General features: G+C 39.9%; 1 protein-coding gene across 3 annotated transcripts in view; it reads left to right on the top strand.

The window, feature by feature from the left end:
• Positions 1 to 21,403, top strand: part of CFAP20DC (CFAP20 domain containing) — a 1,807,766-nt gene that overhangs the window by 34,933 nt on the left and 1,751,430 nt on the right. For all 3 annotated transcript variants that reach the window (XM_078661515.1, XM_078661514.1, XM_078661516.1), the window contains exon 2: positions 16,108 to 16,197. In XM_078661515.1, coding sequence (XP_078517641.1) covers positions 16,108 to 16,197 — 90 coding nt within the window. The remainder of the gene's footprint in view (positions 1 to 16,107; positions 16,198 to 21,403) is intronic.

Raw genomic sequence — 21,403 nt, 5'->3', positions numbered from 1 at the left:
CAACATCAGACATGCCCCCTCCCTGAACACCTTCAGAAAGGCTCTGAAGACCTGGCTCTTGAACGAAGACGGAACTTCTGACCCCACCCCCCATTTCCTTGAGACCCTCACGGGTGAGTAGTGCATTTATAGTTCCCCTGATTGATTGATTGATTGATTGATTGATTGATTGACACACAGGGCTGCAGAGGCCTATGTTACGCCACTATTTGCAGGTTCATTCTTAAGACTGAAGAGCAACATTGATTAATGTAACAACAGTCGATGGGACAGTTCTTATCAAAAACAACACCCTCAGGAGAGAGGAGAGGGGGCATTTAATCTTTAGGCTCCTTACTTTTTCAGGGCCCCGGGTCCTGCTACAAAACCTATTTGTACTTTTTCTAAGCATGTCTACCCGGTTTATTCATGCCAGCAAACATAGTTAAACAACTAGACAACAGCAAATGCTGAAGTTATGTTTTTTTCTATTCCCTGAGGATTAAATGTTTTATAGCTTAGAAATAAATGTTTTTGACATGGGGGCCCAGGATGCAAAATACTGGTCTCCTTTTTGTTTAAAATGTACCTGCTATAGTTCCTATAAAACAATTGGCTTAGACTAAAAGAATGGGGTAGCTAATAATCGTCATCACTCTGGGTTAGGTTCCTCCAGGATAGTTATTTTTGCCCTTTATCATCATTGTGACAAGTTAAGTTTAATCCATCGGACAGATAGTGACCACTTGATGCAGAACTAAGTGCTGCGTATTGCTTCACACTCCAAAGCAGTAAACTCTAATTTGAGATTCATAAGGTATCAGGGAGATGAGATAAAGCCCAGATTAATGCCCTCCATTACAGAGATACCGCTCTATTTCTAAACCTTACAAAATGTTCTTGCAATAAATGTTGTGAGAATGAGTTTATCAATTTAGTCAAAATTGTAGCCTATTTGTTTAGAAGGGTACCAGGCTCTACGCCCGGTGTAATGCTAATAATGGACATAAATGTGTAGAACATTATAAATATTTTTACCTCTTGCTTGACAAGCGGATTTGGGAGCTCCAGTTTTTACTGATAGAGGTCCAAAGACTGTGCCCATTTGATAGACGTATGTTGGATGATCGCTGAAAACATTTGAAAGCACATTTCATGACACAATATTAGGTTCTCTTACTTCCTCTATCTGTTCCTAATTGGCCAATCTGATCTGCAACAACTTCACGCTCAGTCTTCATGGAGAAGTGTTAACAAATGGGATGCTCTAAGATCCCGGTTAGTAGCTAAAACACTACAAGTGAGAACTTCACTTCACATTTCAGTCACACATTCTCAAATGTAAAATGTGTGAGAGTCTTCTTACAACTCCACTAAGAATCCTCAGCATATATCCCCCAATTAGGCATTTGAACCGGGAATCAATATTTATGAGAGCATTTTTGAAACGTTAGTATAAGATTATGATTTAGAGTTTTCTAATAATTTCCATCTTAAAATAGGTTACCATTTTAAAATTGGTTGCCATTGTAAATTCTGAAAGGTATGAGGATGCACACAAAGAGCAAGGAATGAAAGCCAACCTTTAGCTGTCAAGTATGAAGGAGAACGACCACCCAGACACAAATGCTTAATACTCCTTAGCTCACGTTTTGTATTATAATTTCAGCAATATACATGTGTTTCCACCATACACCAGTCATACATTCATAAGAAATTTCAATTCCTTTTCATTCAGGGTTGTCGTTGGTGTTGTTTTATTTCTGGAGACGTCACAGCCGACACGTGTTTCGTCGTTAGGGAATGTAACCCCCGACTTTTTCAAGGCTGTTAGGTAAAGAAATATTGTGTTGTGAAATACTGTTTGTAATTATTACATTGTGTACAGCACATTTAAATACATTTTGTGTGTTGATCATGTTAGCGTGATCAGGTGGTGATTAAGGTTATACATCTTATGCATAATTACATTGATAATTGCCAGGTATATGTGCATAGTTAGTAATGTTTTAACCATTTGGTGTACATAGATTGCTTCTGAAAATTCAGAAGGTTATATGGACCCATTAAGAGAAAATGGAGAAACCAGTGGTTTCATTTGTCATCGTGCATCGGGTTATTGATGTGCAAAGTGATCTTATATTTGAGAATATATCATAGTGGTCTGTTAAGATCGGTGATAGCATGCATAGACTATAAATCATGCATAGGGTACCTATTCTCCGAAATGTCGTTCTTTCTGTGAGGAAGAAACACGGAAGGAGACTTTAGAATGAGTCCCCTCCTTAATGAGTTACAGGTGTATTCACATTTTAGGTTCTTTTTCAGTGTTTACATGAGGTTTACTCACATTTGTTGAGGTGATAATTCCAACCCTCAAAGGGGTTCTGTTTGGGGACTTTGTTCGTAGTTGGCAATTTCATCTGTGTTGTAACCGGAGTGTCGGTTATCAGTTTAGACAGCTGTAAATTAATTTATACATTTGTTATACCTCTGTTGCTTTAAGATTACTAAAGTAAGAAACGTGGTGACCGTGCCTAATTCCGGGGTTATGGGTTTCTTATATAAAATTAACTGATCAGTCTAATTCTAACTTATCAGGTCCCGTTCTGTTGTTTGTATACAAATTACTGTTGCTTGTTAACCGGAATATGATTATAGATCACCATGTTTCCAACCTTAACTATGTCGTTATTAGGAATTTGTTTAGTGGAGGGTACACTTATTCAAATTTAGGCTAACGTAATCTGGTTACCTTTGTTAAACGTGTATGTTTTTAAAAAAAGGGCAGTTTTTAATATGTGGCTTATAACCCTCATAGTAATCCCAGCGTGTGAGGTAAATTAACCGTTACACATATCTGTGGTTAGCATATACAAACAAAATGTACGTTAAGGTCGTGCTCGTGATTAGGGCGAAATCGAGTATATTCTAACTGTCTCATGTAAAGGCAGACTCTAGGTTACGGTAACATTTTCAAATGCGAGAGACTCGCGTGTTCCGCGATCCCGGCCCTATATGCTTATTCTTACCATTTCGCTGTGGCTTCTAGAGTTTAAAGTTCCGTCCCCGCTGCTGTTTCTATGGTGCAGTGTCTACTTCCCCGTTTTGGTGCAATATATTCAAAATGGGATAGTTCCATGTCACGTGCCCACGTTCACATCCGGTTTAGCCGGTATTAGCGTGTACACAGTATTAGTGAGTTTCTTTCTGCAATAATGGCGGCCATCTTAGCCTCCCTAATGTGTTTTGAGATTACATAGGCCCTTCGCGTTAGTCATCACTGACGGGATATTATTTAGTCCAAAATTCATTATATTTAATTCATTCAAGTTTACATATACTTTCGTCATATTATACTTTTTAATCGCACCATATTTGCCATTTATGGCATTAGACTATATCCTGTATTTGCAACGTATATATTATTGGCTTCATTGGCAATTGAGTCATTATATTTTGCTGTTTATGGTTTTCCAAATATATTTAGTGAGAGTGGAGTGCATTTGTGTTCGTGATTTTAATCAGTACCATAAACATGTCTCTATGGGTTGTGAGGAGATATATTTTTTGGGTGATTGTGATATGTGTAACTGTATATTATACATACTGTGAACTTACTTCATTGCTCCGCTCGATTAGTGATACGGTTCGATGTGGGCCAATGTTTCAGTGATTGTGTGGTTTGTCCATTCAAAATGGGTTCAGAACAGATATAAGTGCCATTATGTGGCCAAAAACACATTGTAAAATAACAGTACAGGCATTTGTATACTTCGACAGTAATCTCTTCACATTTGTTGCACTCAGTTATTGTCTGTGCATATTAGTCCTAATGATTGACCACACTTGGTTTATTTCAGTCCTATGTTAATCAGTTGTTTATTTCTAGGAGTGGTGTGGCTCACTGGTTAGAGGCGGCAGACCCGGAAGCAGAGGACGGCCCGGGACCAGGGTTCAATTCCCGATGCGGCAGGGTCGTGGACCAGGGTCAGCGGACTCGATAATTCTCGCCTCGGTGCCTACTCTAACCAGGGATCACACTCGGCAACTCTGGGCATTAGCTTGCCTCATCTCCACAACGGCCCCCCACATACGCCGGGGATGCCTGGTTTCACCTTGGAGATACCCAGTAGGGACCATCTCACAGGGAAAGCCAGGACGGGTTCCCCAGCGGTCTACAGCGCAGAGATACTCCTTCGGGAGTCGATTCTAGCGCTTTAGAAACCCACAATTAGTCTATTCATGTGCCTAGAAAGTAGTGCAACTCGTGGTCAATGTTTAGGCCTAGTTCTACACTTCTGAGTGTCATTATCCAGGTTGCCTCCCTCCTCCATAGTGCAAGTTCTCTATTTCCCCCTCTTGGGTGGGTAGGTATATGTTCAAATCCAAATAATTGAAAAGAGTGGTTAGATGTCTGTGCTGGACAGATGGACATGTGTGCTGCCACTGGGTAACGCATGTCGCCTTGTTTCACTGCCCTGATGTGTTCATTAATCCTGTCCCTTAGTGGTCTCTTGGTGCTTCCTATGTATCTTTTACCGCATTTGCAGTCTAAGGCGTAGACTACAAATTTCCTCATCCAGTTTATAGTGGTGTGGATGCGATGTTTCTTATTGTTCGGTCCTTCGAATTCTTTTTTCTTTTTATAAGCCCATTTACAGGCTACACACATCCCACAACTATAAAATCCTGGTTCGGTTAGCCATGTGGTCTTGGTTGCAGTCTGAGGGTAACTCGGACTCAATATGTTCCTTAATGTTGTTCCTTTCCTAAATGTTAGTGTAGGTCTTTCTGTTATGTATTTGTTTAGTGTTGTGTCTGTCTTGAGTAGATGCCAGTGTCTGTTGAGACTTTTCCGTAAAATAGTGGCCCAGTTGTTATAGCCCGTTACTAGTCTGATCTTTTCTTCCTTATTTTTGTGTTTTGGTTTTTCTTTTAGAGTGTCTGCTCTAGCAACTCCATCTATTCTACTTTCTGCTTTTTGTAATTGTTTTTTCTTGTACCCTCTGTTTGCAAATCTGTTGACCACCCCCCTTTTTTGGGTTTCAAATTCATTGTCATTGCTGCAATTGCGGCGTGTTCTGACTAGTTCTCCATAGGGGATTGCTCTTTTTTGATGTTCTGGGTGGGCACTGGTCGCGTGCAATAAGGAATTGCACGCTGTGCTCTTTCTGTATAGTCTGCTTTGGATTGTTTTATTGTCAATGTAGAATTCAGCGTCCAAGAACGGGAGTTTGATGTTACTGTATTCCATAGTAAATCTAATGTTCTGGTTGTTGTTGTTTAAGTATTCATGGAATTTGTGCAGTTTCTCTGGTGTTCCTGTCCAGATCATGATACAATCGTTAATATGTCTGCCCCAAAATAGTATCTCATTATTCCATTCAGAGGCTGGTGGGCCCCAGACTCTCGTTTCCTCAAACCTTCCCATTACTAGGTTAGCATATGAGGGTGAAAATCTGGAACCCATAGCCACACCTTGCTTTTGCCTGTACCATTGGTCTTTGTAAAGGAATACATTATTGTCCAAAATAGTTTCAACCATTTCTAGGATCATTTCTGTGTGCGACCATGTACTAGCAGGTCGTCTACTTAGCATTTTCTTGACAGCAGTAAGTCCTATGTCTCTTTTAATACATGTATATAAAGAGACTACGTCAAGTGTGACCATTAACATATTGTCTTCCCATGGCAGGTCTGCCATGGTCCCTAGAATGTGTTTGGTATCCCTGATGTACGATGGGAGATTTACTACCAGAGGTTTCAGAAATACGTTAACGTACTCAGACAGTCTCTCAGTTGATCCCCCAATGCCTGATATAATCGGTCTACCTGGTGGGAACGTGTGAGGTTTGTGTACCTTAGGTACTGTGTAAATACATGGGTATCTGGGTCTATCTACTTTCAAGTATGTGTGTTCATTGTCATCAATTAAACCCATCCCATGCCATCTTTTTAGGAGTGTGTTGATATACTCTGTCAGTCTCCATATAGGGTTGGCTCCGATTTTTTCATAGTATTCAGTGTTTTGTAATTGGGTGAGGATCTCATGGTCATAGTCGTTGCTATGCATTATCACCATGTTTCCTCCTTTATCGACCTCCCTAATTGTAAGTTCTTTGTTTCTGCTCAGTTCCATGAGTGCTTTTCTCTCTCCCCTGGTTAGGTTGTCCCGATGTATATGTGTTGCAGTGTCTTTTAAGTTGTGTTTGTCTAAATCAGCAGCCACTGATTCAAAGAACTGGTCAATATTGTTGCCCGCTGTGAGTGTTGGTGTCCATTTAGATTTTTCTTTTAATCTGCTTGTGATGTTATAGTCCATGTTAATATCTAAATCTCTCATAATTCTATCTGTGAGTATCACTTCATCTTCACATTCAGTTATTGATAATAACAGTCTTGTATCAACAATATCTTGAATACAATAATTACCACTTGCCATCATTCCCAAATTTTGCTGCAATTCTTTATTTGCTGGTTTGTTCAGTTCAAAGTATTTTTTCAATTTTAAACGTCGTGTAAATTTAAACAGATCAATCTTAGTAGTACAGAAGTCACCAACATTGTTAGGGCAGAAGCTCATACCTTTCTCAAGTCCTGATATCATGTCCTTCGTGAGATCAAAGTCACTCAAATTCATAACTGATACATTTTTTATTTCTTCTGATTCTGGTTCCAGGACCTGGTTCTCACTCCCGTTCTGTCTTGACCTGCTACCGCCTCTTTTGCCTCTCCTTGTTTTCCTTGTTGTCCTGTTTTTCTGCCCTCTCTGTTCCCCTTTTTTATTCTGTTGATCTCTAATGAAAAACTGTTATTAGGGTCAACTGTACTGGTAGCTCCCATCAGTTCTTCGTTTTCATTCTCACTTGAGTTAATAGTGTCTAGGGATGTTATGCTGGAGCCAACCAAGATGGTTTCACTTTGATTTTGAGTTTTGGTTTTAGGAACCAGGTGATCATATTTTTTGGCGGAAGTGAACACCCTACCGCCCAAGTAGTCACGTTCATCTCTCTTAAACTTCCTACTCTTTCGCAATTTTATATCCGTGACATGTCATTGTAATATGTCATTTAGTATCTGGTAGTTTTTGTCGGTCACATCTGGTTGGTTAAGTTCCTTAATTTCTAACTCCAGCTTATCAATATCTAGTTGTAGTTTGGCCACTTTCCTCTCACAGTTTTCTATTAAAATCATCATCAAGTTGTTAGAGTTGTTTGTTAGTTCCTTTTCCCAGGCTAATAAGAGATCTGGTTCAAGGTCCTCCTAAGTTGGGATCATTTGTGATCTGAGGCCTCTTGGGACTCTCCTTACTTTAATATATTGTTTTAGAGTCGCTGCATCCCACCACCTGGATGTTTCACAGATTTTTAGTTTCTCTAATCTTACAAATTTTTCTTTGAAACCCTCATGTCTGGGGGGTTGTCCTCCCTGTCCTGAGGAGGTACTAGGTTGTTGGGTGCCTATGTTGTTAAATAGGTCTTCAGCTTCCTTATCTCTATTTGTCCTGTCATTATTTACCGAAGTCATGGTGTTCCTATGGGCTGCCCCTAGTTTTGAATAACTTCTTGAGCTCGGCTAGTGGTACTTGACTAGGTTTTGGCGCCACAAGGGAATGTTCACCTTTCCTAATTCTAGGTCAATGTTTTTATGAAATGAATACGGTGCTACAAGGAGAAGAGAACCACATTCCCTCTTCTAGTTTGGCAAGAGCCACAAATGCTTAATACTCCTTAGCACACGTTTTGTATTATAATTTCAGCAATATACATGTGTTTCCACCATACACCAGTCATACATTCATAAGAAATTTCAATTCCTTTTCATTCAGGGTTGTCGTTGGTGTTGTTTTATTTCTGGAGACGTCACAGCCGACACGTGTTTCGTCGTTAGGGAATGTAACCCCCGACTTTTTCAAGGCTGTTAGGTAAAGAAATATTGTGTTGTGACATACTGTTTGTAATTATTACATTGTGTACAGCACATTTAAATACATTTTGTGTGTTGATCATGTTAGCGTGATCAGGTGGTGATTAAGGTTATCCTTCTTATGCATAATTACATTGATAATTGCCAGGTATATGTGCATAGTAGGTAATGTTTTAACCATTTGGTGTACATAGATTGCTTCTGAAAGTTCAGAAGGTTATATGGACCCATTAAGAGAAAATGGAGAAACCAGTGGTTTCATTTGTCATCGTGCATCGGGTTATTGATGTGCAAAGTGATCTTATATTTGAGAATATATCATAGTGGTCTGTTAAGATCGATGATAGCATGCATAGACTATAAATCATGCATAGGGTACCTATTCTCCGAAATGTCGTTCTTTCTGTGAGGAAGAAACACGGAATGAGACTTTAGAATGAGTCCCCTCCTTAATGAGTTACATTTTAGGTTCTTTTTCAGTGTTTACATGAGGTTTAGTCACATTTGTTGAGGTGATAATTCCAACCCTAAAGGGGTTCTGTTTGGGGACTTTGTTTGTAGTTGGCAATTTCATCTGTGTTGTAACCGGAGTGTCGGTTATCAGTTTAGACAGCTGTAAATTAATTTATACGTTTGTTATACCTCTGTTGCTTTAAGATTACCAAAGTATGAAACGCGGTGACCGTGCCTAATTCCGGGGTTATGGGTTTCTTATATAAAATTAACTGATCAGTCTAATTCTAACTTATCAGGTCCCATTCTGTTGTTTGTATACAAATTACTGTTGCTTGTTAACCGCAATATGATTATAGATCACCATGTTTCCAACCCTAACTATGACGTTATTACGAATTTGTTGAGTGGAGGGTACACTTATTCAAATTTAGGCTAACGTAATCTGGTTACCTTTGTTAAACGTGTATGTTTTTAAAAAAGGGCAGTTTTTAATATGTGGCTTATAACCCTCATAGTAATCCCAGCGTGTGAGGTAAATTAACCGTTACACGTATCTGTGGTTAGCATATACAAACAAAATGTACGTTAAGGTCGCGCTCGTGATTAGGGCGGCATCGAGTATATTCTAACTGGCTCATGTAAAGACAGACTCTAGGTTACGGTAACGTTTTCAAATGTGAGAGACTCACGTGTTCCGCGATCCGGGCCATATATGCTTATTCTTACCTTTTCGCTGTGGCTTCTAGAGTTTAAAGTTCCGTACCGCTGCCGTTTCTATGGTGAATTGTCTACTTCCCCGTTTTGGTGCAATATATTCAAAATGTGATAGTTCCATGTCACGTGCCCACGTTCACATCCGGTTTAGCCGGTATTAGCGTGTACACAATATTAGTGAGTTTCTTTCTGCAATAATGGTGGCCATCTTAGCCTCCCTAATGTGTTTTGGTATTACATAGGCCCTTCGCGTTAGTCATCACTGACGGGATATTATTTAGTCCAAAATTCGTTATTTTTAATTCATTCAAGTTTACATATACTTTCGTCATATTATACTTTTTAATCGCACCATATTTGCCAATTATGGCATTAGACTATATCCCGTATTTGGAACGTATATATTAATGGCTTCATTGGCAATAGAGTCATTATATTTTGCTGTTTATGGTTTTCCAAATATATTTAGTGAGAGTGGAGTGCATTTGTGTTCGTGATTTTAATCAGTACCATAAACGTGTCTCTATGGGTTGTGAGGAGATATAGTTTTTTTGGTGATTGTGATATGTGTAACTGTATATTATACATGCTGTGAACTTACTTCATTGCTCCGCTCGATTAGTGATACGGTTCGATGTGGGCCAATGTTTCAGTGATTGTGTGGCTTCTCCATTCAAAATGGGTTCAGAACAGATATAAGTGCCATTATGTGGCCAAAAACACATTGTAAATTAACAGTACAGGCATTTGTATACTTCGACAGTAATCTCTTCACATTTGTTGCACTCCGTTATTGTCGATGCATATTAGTCCTAATGATTGACCACACTTGGTTTATTTCAGTCCTATGTTAATCAGTTGTTTATTTCTAGTCTATTCATGTGCATAGAAAGTAGTGCAACTCGTGGTCAATGTTTAGGCCTAGTTCTACACTTCTAAGTGTCATTACCCAGGTTGCCTCCCTCCTCCCTAGTGCAAGTTCTCTATTTCCCCCTCTTGGGTGGGTAGGTATATGTTCAAATCCAAAGAATTGAAAAGAGTGGTTAGATGTCTGTGCTGGACAGATGGACATGTGTGCTGCCACTGGGTAACGCATGTCGCCTTGTTTCACTGCCCTGATGTGTTCATTAATCCTGTCCCTTAGTGGTCTCTTGGTGCTTCCTATGTATCTTTTACCGCATTTGCAGTCTAAGGCCACCAGAGAACACCAGAGAAACTGCACAAATTCCATGAATACTTAAACAACAACGACCAGAACATTAGATTTACTATGGAATACAGTAACAGCAAACTCCCGTTCTTGAACGTTGAATTCTACATTGACAATAAAACAATCCAAAATAGACCATACAGAAAGAGCACAGCGTGCAATTCCTTATTGCACGCGACCAGTGCCCACCCAGAACATCAAAAAAGAGCAATCCCCTATGGAGAACTAGTCAGAACACGCCGCAATTGCAGCAATGACAATGAATTTGAAACCCAAAAAAGGGGGGTGGTCAAAAGATTTGCAAACAGAGGGCACAAGAAAAAACAATTACAAAAAGCAGAAAGTAGAATAGATGTAGTTGCTAGAGCAGACACTCTAAAAAAAAAACCAAAACACAAAAATAAGGAAGAAAAGATCAGACTAGTAACGGGCTATAACAACTGGGCCACTATTTTACGGAAAAGTCTCAACAGACACTGGCATCTACTCAAGACAGACACAACACTAAACAAATACATAACAGAAAGACCTACACTAACATTTAGGAAAGGAACAACATTAAGGAACATATTGAGTCCGAGTTACCCTCAGACTGCAACCAAGACCACATGGCTAACCGAACCAGGATTTTATAGTTGTGGGATGTGTGTAGCCTGTAAATGGGCTTATAAAAAGAAAAAAGAATTCGAAGGACCGAACAATAAGAAACATCGCATCCACACCACTATAAACTGTCTGAGCAAATTTGTAGTCTACGCCTTAGACTGCAAATGCGGTAAAAGATACATAGGAAGCACCAAGAGACCACTAAGGGACAGGATTAATGAACACAAGGCGACATGCGTTACCCAGTGGCAGCACACATGTCCATCACAGACATCTAACCACTCTTTTCACTTCTTTGGATTTGAACATATATCTACCCACCCAAGAGGGGGAAATAGAGAACTTGCACTACGGAGGAGGGAGGCAACCTGGATAATGACACTTAGAAGTGTAGAACTAGGCCTAAACATTGACCACGAGTTGCACTACTTTCTAGGCACATGAATAGACTAGAAATAAACAACTGATTAACATAGGACTGAAATAAACCAAGTGTGGTCAATCATTAGGACTAATATGCATCGACAATAACTGAGTGCAACAAATGTGAAGAGATTACTGTCGAAGTATACAAATGCCTGTACTGTTATTTTACAATGTGTCTTTGGCCACATAATGGCACTTATATCTGTTCTGAACCCATTTTGAATGGAGAAACCACACAATCACTGAAACATTGGCCCACATTGAACCGTATCACTAATCGAGCGGAGCAATGAAGTAAGTTCACAGTATGTATAATATACAGTTACACATATCACAATCACCCAAAAAATATATCTCCTCACAACCCATAGAGACACGTTTATGGTACTGATTAAAATCACGAACACAAATGCACTCCACTCTCACTAAATAGGTTTGGAAAACCATAAACAGCAAAATATAATGACTCTATTGCCAATTAAGCCATTAATATATACGTTCCAAATACAGGATATAGTCTAATGCCATAATTGGCAAATATGGTGCGATTAAAAAGTATAATATGACGAAAGTATATGTAAACTTGAATGAATTAAAAATAACGAATTTTGGACTAAATAATATCCCGTCAGTGATGACTAACGCGAAGGGCCTATGTAATACCAAAACACATTAGGGAGGCTAAGATGGCCGCCATTATTGCAGGAAGAAACTCACTAATATTGTGTACACGCTAATACCGGCTAAACCGGATGTGATTGTGGGCACGTGACATGGAACTATCCCTTTTTGAATATATTGCACCAAAACGGGGAAGTAGACACTGCACCATAGAAACGGCAGCGGGACGGAACTTTAAACTCTAGAAGCCACAGCGAAAATGTAACAATAAGCATATAGGGCCGGGATCACGGAACACGCGGGTCTCTCGCATTTGAAAACGTTACCGTAACCTAGAGTCTGTCTTTACATGAGACAGTTAGAATATACTCGATGTTGCCCTAATCACGAGCGCGACCTTAACGTACATTTTGTTTGTATATGCTAACCACAGATACGTGTAACGGTTAATTTACCTCACACGCTGGGATTACTATGAGGGTTATAAGCCACATATTAAAAACTGCCCTTTTTTAAAAAACATACACGTTTAACAAAGGTAACCAGATTACGTTAGCCTAAATTTGAATAAGTGTACCCTCCACTAAACAAATTCCTAATAACGACATAGTTAAGGTTGGAAACATGGTGATCTATAATCATATTGCGGTTAACAAGCAACAGTAATTTGTGTACAAACAACAGAATGGGACCTGATAAGTTAGAATTAGACTGATCAGTTAATTTTATATAAGAAACCCATAACCCCGGAATTAGGCACGGTCACCGCGTTTCATACTTTGGTAATCTTAAAGCAACAGAGGTATAACAAATGTATAAATTAATTTACAGCTGTCTAAACTGATAACCGACACTCCGGTTACAACACAGATGAAATTGCCAACTACGAACAAAGTCCCCAAACAGAACCCCTTTGAGGGTTGGAATTATCACCTCAAATGTGAGTAAACCTCATGTAAACACTGAAAAAGAACCTAAAATGTGAATACACCTGTAACTCATTAAGGAGGGGACTCATTCTAAAGTCTCCTTCCGTGTTTCTTCCTCACAGAAAAAACGACATTTCGGAGAATAGGTACCCTATGCATTATTTATAGTCTTTGCATGCTATCACCGATCTTAACAGACCACTATGATATATTCTCAAATATAAGATCACTTTGCACATCAATAACCCGATGCACGATGACAAATCAAACCACTGGTTTCTCCATTTTCTCTTAATGGGTCCATATAACCTTCTGAACTTTCAGAAGCAATCTATGTACACCAAATGGTTAAAACATTACCTACTATGCACATATACCTAGCAATTATCAATGTAATTATGCATAAGATGTATAACCTTAATCACCACCTGATCACGCTAACATGATCAACACACAAAATGTATTTAAATGTGCTGTACACAATGTAATAATTACAAACAGTAAGTCACAACACAATATTTCTTTACCTAAAAGCCTTGAAAAAGTCGGGGGTTACATTCCCTAACGACGAAACACGTGTCGGCTGTGACGTCTCCAGAAATAAAACAACACCAACGACAACCCTGAATGAAAAGGAATTGAATTTTCTTATGAATGTATGACTGGTGTATGGTGGAAACACATGTATATTGCTGAAATAATAATACAAAACGTGTGCTAAGGAATATTAAGCATTTGTGGCTCTTGCCAAACTAGAAGAGGGAATGTGGTTCTCTTCTCTTTGTAGCACCGTATTCATTGCATAAAAACATTGACCTAGAATTAGGAAAGGTGAACATTCCCTTGTGGCGCCAAAACCTAGTCAAGTACCACTAGCCGAGCTCAAGGACCACCCAGACACACTATCCTTATGGCTGACTGGAGTTTCAGCTATGCTTTCCATAAAAGGTAGGAGTGAAAGGAACTGATCATTATTAAGGGCAGTAAGGTCTGCTGTGGGGTTTTGTACATCTACTAGGTTCTGTTTCCGGGCCCAAGGAACCACACTACAATCAAATGAGTGGTTAAAAGCGGTACTGAGATGAGGACAAACAGCAATGGCAGCTCAACACATGATGTGTTAGACAGGGTCCGAAGAGGATCCTAACTTAACAGAGAGCATCAGTGCCACCATGGACCAGCCGTTGAGGGGACAGCACTAAGAGACTGTCCAGGGTGATGGAAGTAGTCAATAAAGTGTGGGTTGTCCGGTTGTTAAAAACGTCAGTACCAAAGGTGTCCTGAATAGTCTGAATTTTAGTTATGAAAGGAGGACCAAACGTCACATAAGTTTAAGGAGGGCTTCACAGTGTTCGAATAGCAATCAGGTTTTGTGAAATTATTTACGATTTCACCAACGTCCCCATAGCATTGGTGGTTTTAGTTGTGTTCAAGGCACAGGACAGTGATTTTGACCCTTTTATTTCTTTCCTGTAGTTTGTATCGTTTGGCTGGTTAACAAATGGCAACGGTCAAGCTGGGCATGCTGGTTTGCGGCTGTCATTAGAATGATGTTGTCCTAATGTCACAGGCACCCTTAAAATATGTTACAGATTTCATAGGCACCTATGAAATCTCTTTATTTCATGGGTTTTATGCCACTTAACTTTGTTCTATAAAAACAACCAACGAAATGTTTTGACTGAAAAACATGTTAAAGGAGAAATATTGTTAAGTAAGCAGAGGCTAAAATTATAACTATTAAAAAAACACAGGCCTTCTTTAAAATGACTTCGGTTGGAAGGATGTTATGGTTATGAGTGTCAATCTAAAAAAAAAAAAACACTGACAAACGGCCTCTGTTGCTCTTGACTGGACTTCTGACTGCCTGCTCGCTCTCTCTGAGGCTGCCACAGCAGCTGTAACGCAAGGTGAATATAACGAGCCTGTTATCTGCATGAAGGCTGAAGCCACGCCTCTATGCACATGAGGGAAAGCTTATTTCACATTGTCCGAGCACCCAATGTGGGAGCCTGCACAATAGATGCTAAAGAAGGCACCACGCAGGCATCTGCACCCCCTTTTGGATTACCAAAAGACATTGGGAGAACAGAAAATGAGTATAACAATTCCTGTTGCTACCCCAGTCCCCGAGAGTCAGCAGATTCATTGCACTGATTTTACAGTAATGCCATCAATGCATGCTTCACGTACTGGAATTTACAATGTGTAGTCCTAGCATTTCAAGTACCTACATTTGGGTGTCGATTCCGATCCGGTAAAATGCGCTCCGAATGGTCGTACGGAGAGTTTTTTCCCCGTACGAATCGTATCCGTAGACGTCCCGTACGTACGATGAAGTACGATCCGTACTAGGTGCCGAACTCCGTACGAGTCGTACAGGACTCCGTACGACTCAAATCTCCGTACGAATCACACTCGGAACCCGCTGTACGCGACATCGCGGCACGTTTTTACGACCCAGCAAGTACGATTCGTGTCGGGTACGCGCCGTACGACCCTTTTCCTACGGGAGCCGAAAACAGTCGTAGACGCAGAGTTCGCGCCGAAACAGGTACGGAACGCCCCCCCCGGGTACGGCACATACCCCCCATGATCGCAGGGGTACGCGGCGTACCCATGTGGTCATGCGGGGTACGTGCCGTACACCCAGCGTACATGGGGTACGCACCGTACCCCATGTACAGTGGGTGTACGGCACGTACCCCATGTACGCTGGGTGTACGGCACGTACCCCGCATGACCACAGGGGTACGCCGCGTACCCCTGCGATCATGGGGGGTACGCGCCGTACGGTGTGTAGGTGATCGTGCGCTTTTCCGTACGAATCGACGTGTACCGTACGAATCGCGTACGGGTCGGCCGATCGGGATCGAAATCGTCCGGTCGTACGGCGTCTGTATGAGTCGTACGGAAACGGCTCCGGATACGATTCGTACGGACGGGGATTTTACCGGATCGGAATCGACCCCTTGTTGTTTGTTTTCAGGCATGCTCAATGTTAAAACTAAATGATGCTTTAAAGCAGTAGTACTTATTGCAAAATCTGGTAAATTAATTTGAACAGGTTGATTATTTCTTCATCGAGGAAATCTTGTTACTTCAGCTCTAACTGGCATAAAACAGTCTACACAATTTGTAGTTACAGATATTATTTGACACCCAGGTTTATTTTTACACTGATGTTGAGTTTTGCATTCAATATAAAAACGTATGTGTACTTATCTCCCCTTCTAGGGTGGCCCATTTGTTGAAATATTTAGTGCTCAAGGGAAGGATCCTACAGCAAAATGGAAACTATCTGGCAGCCAATCAGCAATCTGGAAAGTAAGTTTATAGTTTTTAATGTCATCATCAGTATCTTTATTTCGACAATATTGTCATAAAGGAAGTCACATGTTTAAGCAATTAAAAATGAATACAGTGCATATCTAAATGAAACGATAAATAAGAAAAAGTACGAATGCCCACACAACTTATCATTACATGTTAGTCAATGATACAAGACGAAAATAAACAGGTGTCAGTATATTCCTCCTTTGCAAAATAAAATATAGGTGCAAGCGCCAAAGGATTTGTGCAGCTCTTGAAGCTGGGTCCAGATTCAGGCAGTATTTACAAACAACCTTCTTTTGTACCAGTTTTCAATGTAATTCACACAACCATGTACAGGGTCTACCTTTGAAACCCTGTTCGTTTTTACTAACGCTCTCCGTACTTTACAATGCACTTAAGAAGTGGCTAGGCATCTTTTTTAGAGTAAGTCAAGGCAGTGGGGTCACCCCATGTAGGTGGCTTTCCTCAGGTAAATACTTTACCCTGAGACTTTTGTCCACATTTGTTGAAATCGGCAATTGCACAGTAGTAATGCAAAGGATCTTAGTGCAAGCAAGCAAGGAAAATGGACTTCTCTGCAGAAGACTGGATAGTACAAGACAACCTTTATAGTGATAGTGTTGTGATGGGCTCCTCACACATTTTATCCCAGTGCCATTACACCTGATGCACTAATTATAGCTGTGTCTCCCTAAATCAACATTGAGGAGCCAGCTGACAAAATCTCAACACAAAGTATTTTATCACTGGGGTCTGAGCTAGCACCCATGTTAGTCTCCCTATATATTGCATACTTTCCTGTTTGTTTGTTTGTGGCAAGGGAGTGTTTTCCCCCACAAAGCAGGGATGGTGCGCCTTTCTTTGCTTGGTTACAGAATAATGCCATTCTGTTTGATCACAGTAGGGTGAGTTTAAAGAGTGACTTGCCTATCTTAATCAAATATTAAGAGATATGCATCAACTTCAAATTAGCCTGCAAGCCACACAGGTCTACCATCATGAAAAAGGTAAAATATATACAACTGGAGGAGAAAGACTGATAAAAAGGAAAATCTTGTCTTCTTCTGAAGATCCCAAAAGAAGAAGAGCGAGAAGGCAAATCAGGCCTTCACTTGTTCAGCTCCAAGTCTTAGGGGTCAGACCACTTATGACATCAGAGTGATTCTTAGTAGGGAAAAACTGAAGACTTATTCCTTTGAACTCCATCTACCTGACTACGATGGAGGGCATCTTAAATATATGGAATCCCCATCTTTTCATTCGTTTGTGTTTTGCTACTGCTCCTATTGGATTCCTGTTTTTTTGGTATTTGTGCTGTATCTGTTTTTTTCATTGTACAGTGGATAGGTTTACAGTCTATAAAATACCAGAATTTAATAACAAAAGGAATTAATAAATAGCTTCATTTAAGCGTTTTTTCCTGCATCTCGAGAAAAAAAAATGACTGTTAATTATCCTCCTTGCAATTCTGAGCCTGAGCTGCTGTTGAGGGCCTTAAAGAACAGAAGGTAATTAACCTCCGTTATTTCCCTAGAGATAGGGGCATGAAAGCAAATAACACACCCTTAGTGAAAATAAATAAAGAACCACAAAATATTGAATACCTTCTTCCATCAACATGGACCCCTTTTATAGTTTGACTCGATTGATGCTGTGTCTTCAATGGCACATTTTGAATTTATTGTGAGAGAAAAAGCTCATTTTGTGAATTTTCTTTTAAGATGCCAGCCCCTCACTCAAACCCCCAGAAAGTGCTACCATTCTCACAATATTTTGCATATTCTGGCACACTAGAATCCCCATTGTGGCGAATGTCCCGTCTTCTGTATTACAAGTGCATTATAGTTTACGGCACTTGTACTTTGGTAGACGTTTTGCCCTTTGTGCCAGAATATGTTTGTGCTCCAAATAAGGCCTTTTGTCTGTTTTTGTCCCCAATATTCTTTCCTGAATTATTTATACGTAATGGAGCCAGGTATGAGATCATGTTATCTTGGTGTTATCTTGGGAGTGGTTGACCACATCTGCACATTTACGGATGCAATTGAAACTGTATCATGGTCAAGCGTCTGTTCGGACTGTTAGAATTGTGTGGAGAGGCATTCCAAATTAAGATCAATTGCTTGGATTATGTGGTGTTGGATAGATACAGCAAACCTTTATTGTTTGAGAGATAACAAAGAAGAGAGAATAACCTTTCCATCTTATAGTTCATACAGGGAATAGACTACCTAAGGACCATAATACTGGCAACATCACAAGAGACTTAAAAGTCTTTGAGGGAAGATGCAAACTTGCAGAATATTTTAAAAATGATTCTAATGATGACCTTCCAGATCCATTTCGGAATTCTGCCATCCCACATAATGGACTCCCCAGTCTGGTAGAAATCCTGTTCTTAATACATACATTTTACCCATCAAAAAGCTCATCAAACAATCAACACCTTAAGGGATTTTGATGACCTCACCAGAGAAGAAAGAAAAGCTCTGAACCAACTTCAGCAGAATGGGTGTCATTGTTGTCTCATCTCCTCTGACATTTTTAAGATCTTCCTTGAACAAAAAATATACTCCTAATTCTCCCCTCGCAGAGATTCTGTCAAAATAAAAAACAGCATGTGCTAGGGAAAACTAAAGATAACTGGCAGAAAGTAAGAAACCTATTTTAATGCCAAACTCCAAATTCTGCAATTTCATTTTCCACAAAAAAGAGTGCCCAGGTTTAGGAAGCCTGGTAGCTTATTACTCTTCACAATTCCTCAAATAACAACATCTCTTCCTTTCGATTTTCTGCTTATTAAATTATGATCTGTTGCAACTAATGGCCTGTAAAAATTAATAGTCCTACAACTTAAACCTTTGTCAAATAATTACTCAACTCTACTGCGCATGCCTCCATGGGATCCAAACCTTTCTCCATGCACAAACATACCCCTGCCTTCCAAGACTAGAAATGGTGTCTTCTTGTTCCAAGAGCTCAGGATTCCCTAAGTAACTCCTGACCATGTCTGAAATGTATTTAAAATGATTTCCCCTGAAATCTTCCACACCATAAGGTTGATCATTCCATTCAACACTAATGTATGTTATTCTCTTCCTGGGCCTACCACCAACTGAGTGAAACTGGATTAAAAAAAAGGCTCCCTCACTGCCAATTGCATTATTCCTGGAAAAAACAGCTGAGCCTTCCAGAACGGAGTCACTCACACTAACTGACATTTCTGTTTCCTCACTAATAGTAAAACTTTCTGAATCATAGCAAAAGGAGGGAAAGCATATCCCTTTACCCTTTCCAACTCTGTTGAAAAGCATCCAGTGCTCCAGCTGTAGCATCTCGGGACCTGCTTCGTCCACGTCGAGGTATACAGATCCATTTCAAAATGTCCTTTAACTTCTCACAACTTCAGAAAAATCTCTTGATTAATACTCCAGTCACTGTAATCCCTCAGATATCTTGATTTCCAATCTGCAATAACATTGCCCTAGCTTGTAGAGTACTCTCCCTTTAAACACTAGAGATGGGCAGTTGGGTATGGACATGTGCAGAGTTGTGAAGAGTCATGCAGCAACAGATATTTCAAACAATGAAAGCGTTCCAAGGATATTGCACAATGACTTCCCTGAGTTACCATTTATGTAGACCACTGTCAACACTTGTGTACAAAAAGAAATTCAATATCCTGAGTATCAATCAGACAGTAATGTACATATGAGTCCACAAAGTATCATTGTCTTGTTCTTCTTTGCTTTATTCCATATCCTGTATGGTAATCATTACTTTGCTCTTCATCAGTAAAATTGAAGCCACAGCTTTAGCCAACACGTGTTTCGTCTTTGTGGACTTAACTACTGAATTCTTCAGGCGACTGCAGCAATAGATATGGCATGCACTATCCTTGATATGTCTCGTATTAGCCGCAAATCAGATTCCTCAATAAGTGGTGAGTAACCTTAGTCCACCAGTATCCACCCGGGGGGGTATACTCCTCGTATCTTTCATGGCGTTTCAGTCGCCCTGATGAAGTCAGTGGTAAGTCCACAAGGACAAAACATGTGTTGGCTAAAGCTGTGGATTTAATTTTACTGATGAAGAGTGAAGTAATGAGAACAAGACAAGAGTACTGTGTGGACTCATATGTACATTACTGTATGATTTATGCTCAGGATATTGATTTTCTTTTTGTACTGTTTTGTACTTTAAGCCTATTTTGTGCTCCAAACAAATCCACCAAATTTCCTTGGCCTAGTCTGATAAACTCTTTCATTTGCTCCCATCGAAATGGTTAATGTAATGAACCACAAATATGCTGTCCATCTTCAATAAAACATTGAAAATTTTTAACAAATTCCGGGAAACTCTTCAAATCCGAAAACCCTGCCTTAATTTGCAAACAATTCATATGAGACAACCTTGGCTACAGAGACCATCTGCCTCCCATCTCCAGATCATTACAGCGAGCTCCCTAACCAACAGACGTGCATTCGACTCTTATACAAAATTCGACGACATCCCAAATATAGCTCGGCCTTTCCAAGCCTGTAAATTGTTCAGCCACCAAAGCAATTTCTGTGCAGCATCCTATGCCAGTGATATCTGATCTGCATACCACAAACAATGTTTTAAACTACTGGCTTTTAACCCATGTAACAATCTGTAACTCATAGGACCCAGAGGCACAGCTTATATTGAAGATGAGAAAATGGTGAATAACTCTTTCCATAGTCCTCAAAGAAACCATCTCTTTGTTAAAAACATACCTTACCTCCGATTTTATCTTTGATACCTTTTGTCCTGGCAAACCTAACCCCACTTTGAAGGTATACAGCTACAAACCCCAAAACTCTAAAGTTGAGGAGGGTCTCTAGACTGATTTCTGCACATTTATCAGAAATCCCAAACGTTCTAACAAGCTTGCCACCATCTATAACTGAAGCAACAATTCTTCTAGATCTTGGGCATAATCAGAAAGTCATCTAAGTACATATTCATAAAAACCTCTCTTTTTTTTAGATAAGCTGATACTGGCCTCAGAACGTTGGTAAAACACCAAGGGGTTATGCTAATCTAAAAGGCAGGCAAACTGATATAGGATACCGACCATCTGAACTGAAGATAATTCCCAATTTCCTTCAAAATGAAAGTAGTGAAATAAGCATCTTTTAGATCTATTTTCATTAACCAATCCTGCTCTTGC

This window comes from Lissotriton helveticus, chromosome 9 (genome assembly GCF_964261635.1).
Source record: "Lissotriton helveticus chromosome 9, aLisHel1.1, whole genome shotgun sequence".
Classification (NCBI taxonomy): Eukaryota; Metazoa; Chordata; class Amphibia; order Caudata; family Salamandridae; genus Lissotriton; species Lissotriton helveticus.
This window is presented reverse-complemented; position numbering and strand designations above follow the sequence as displayed.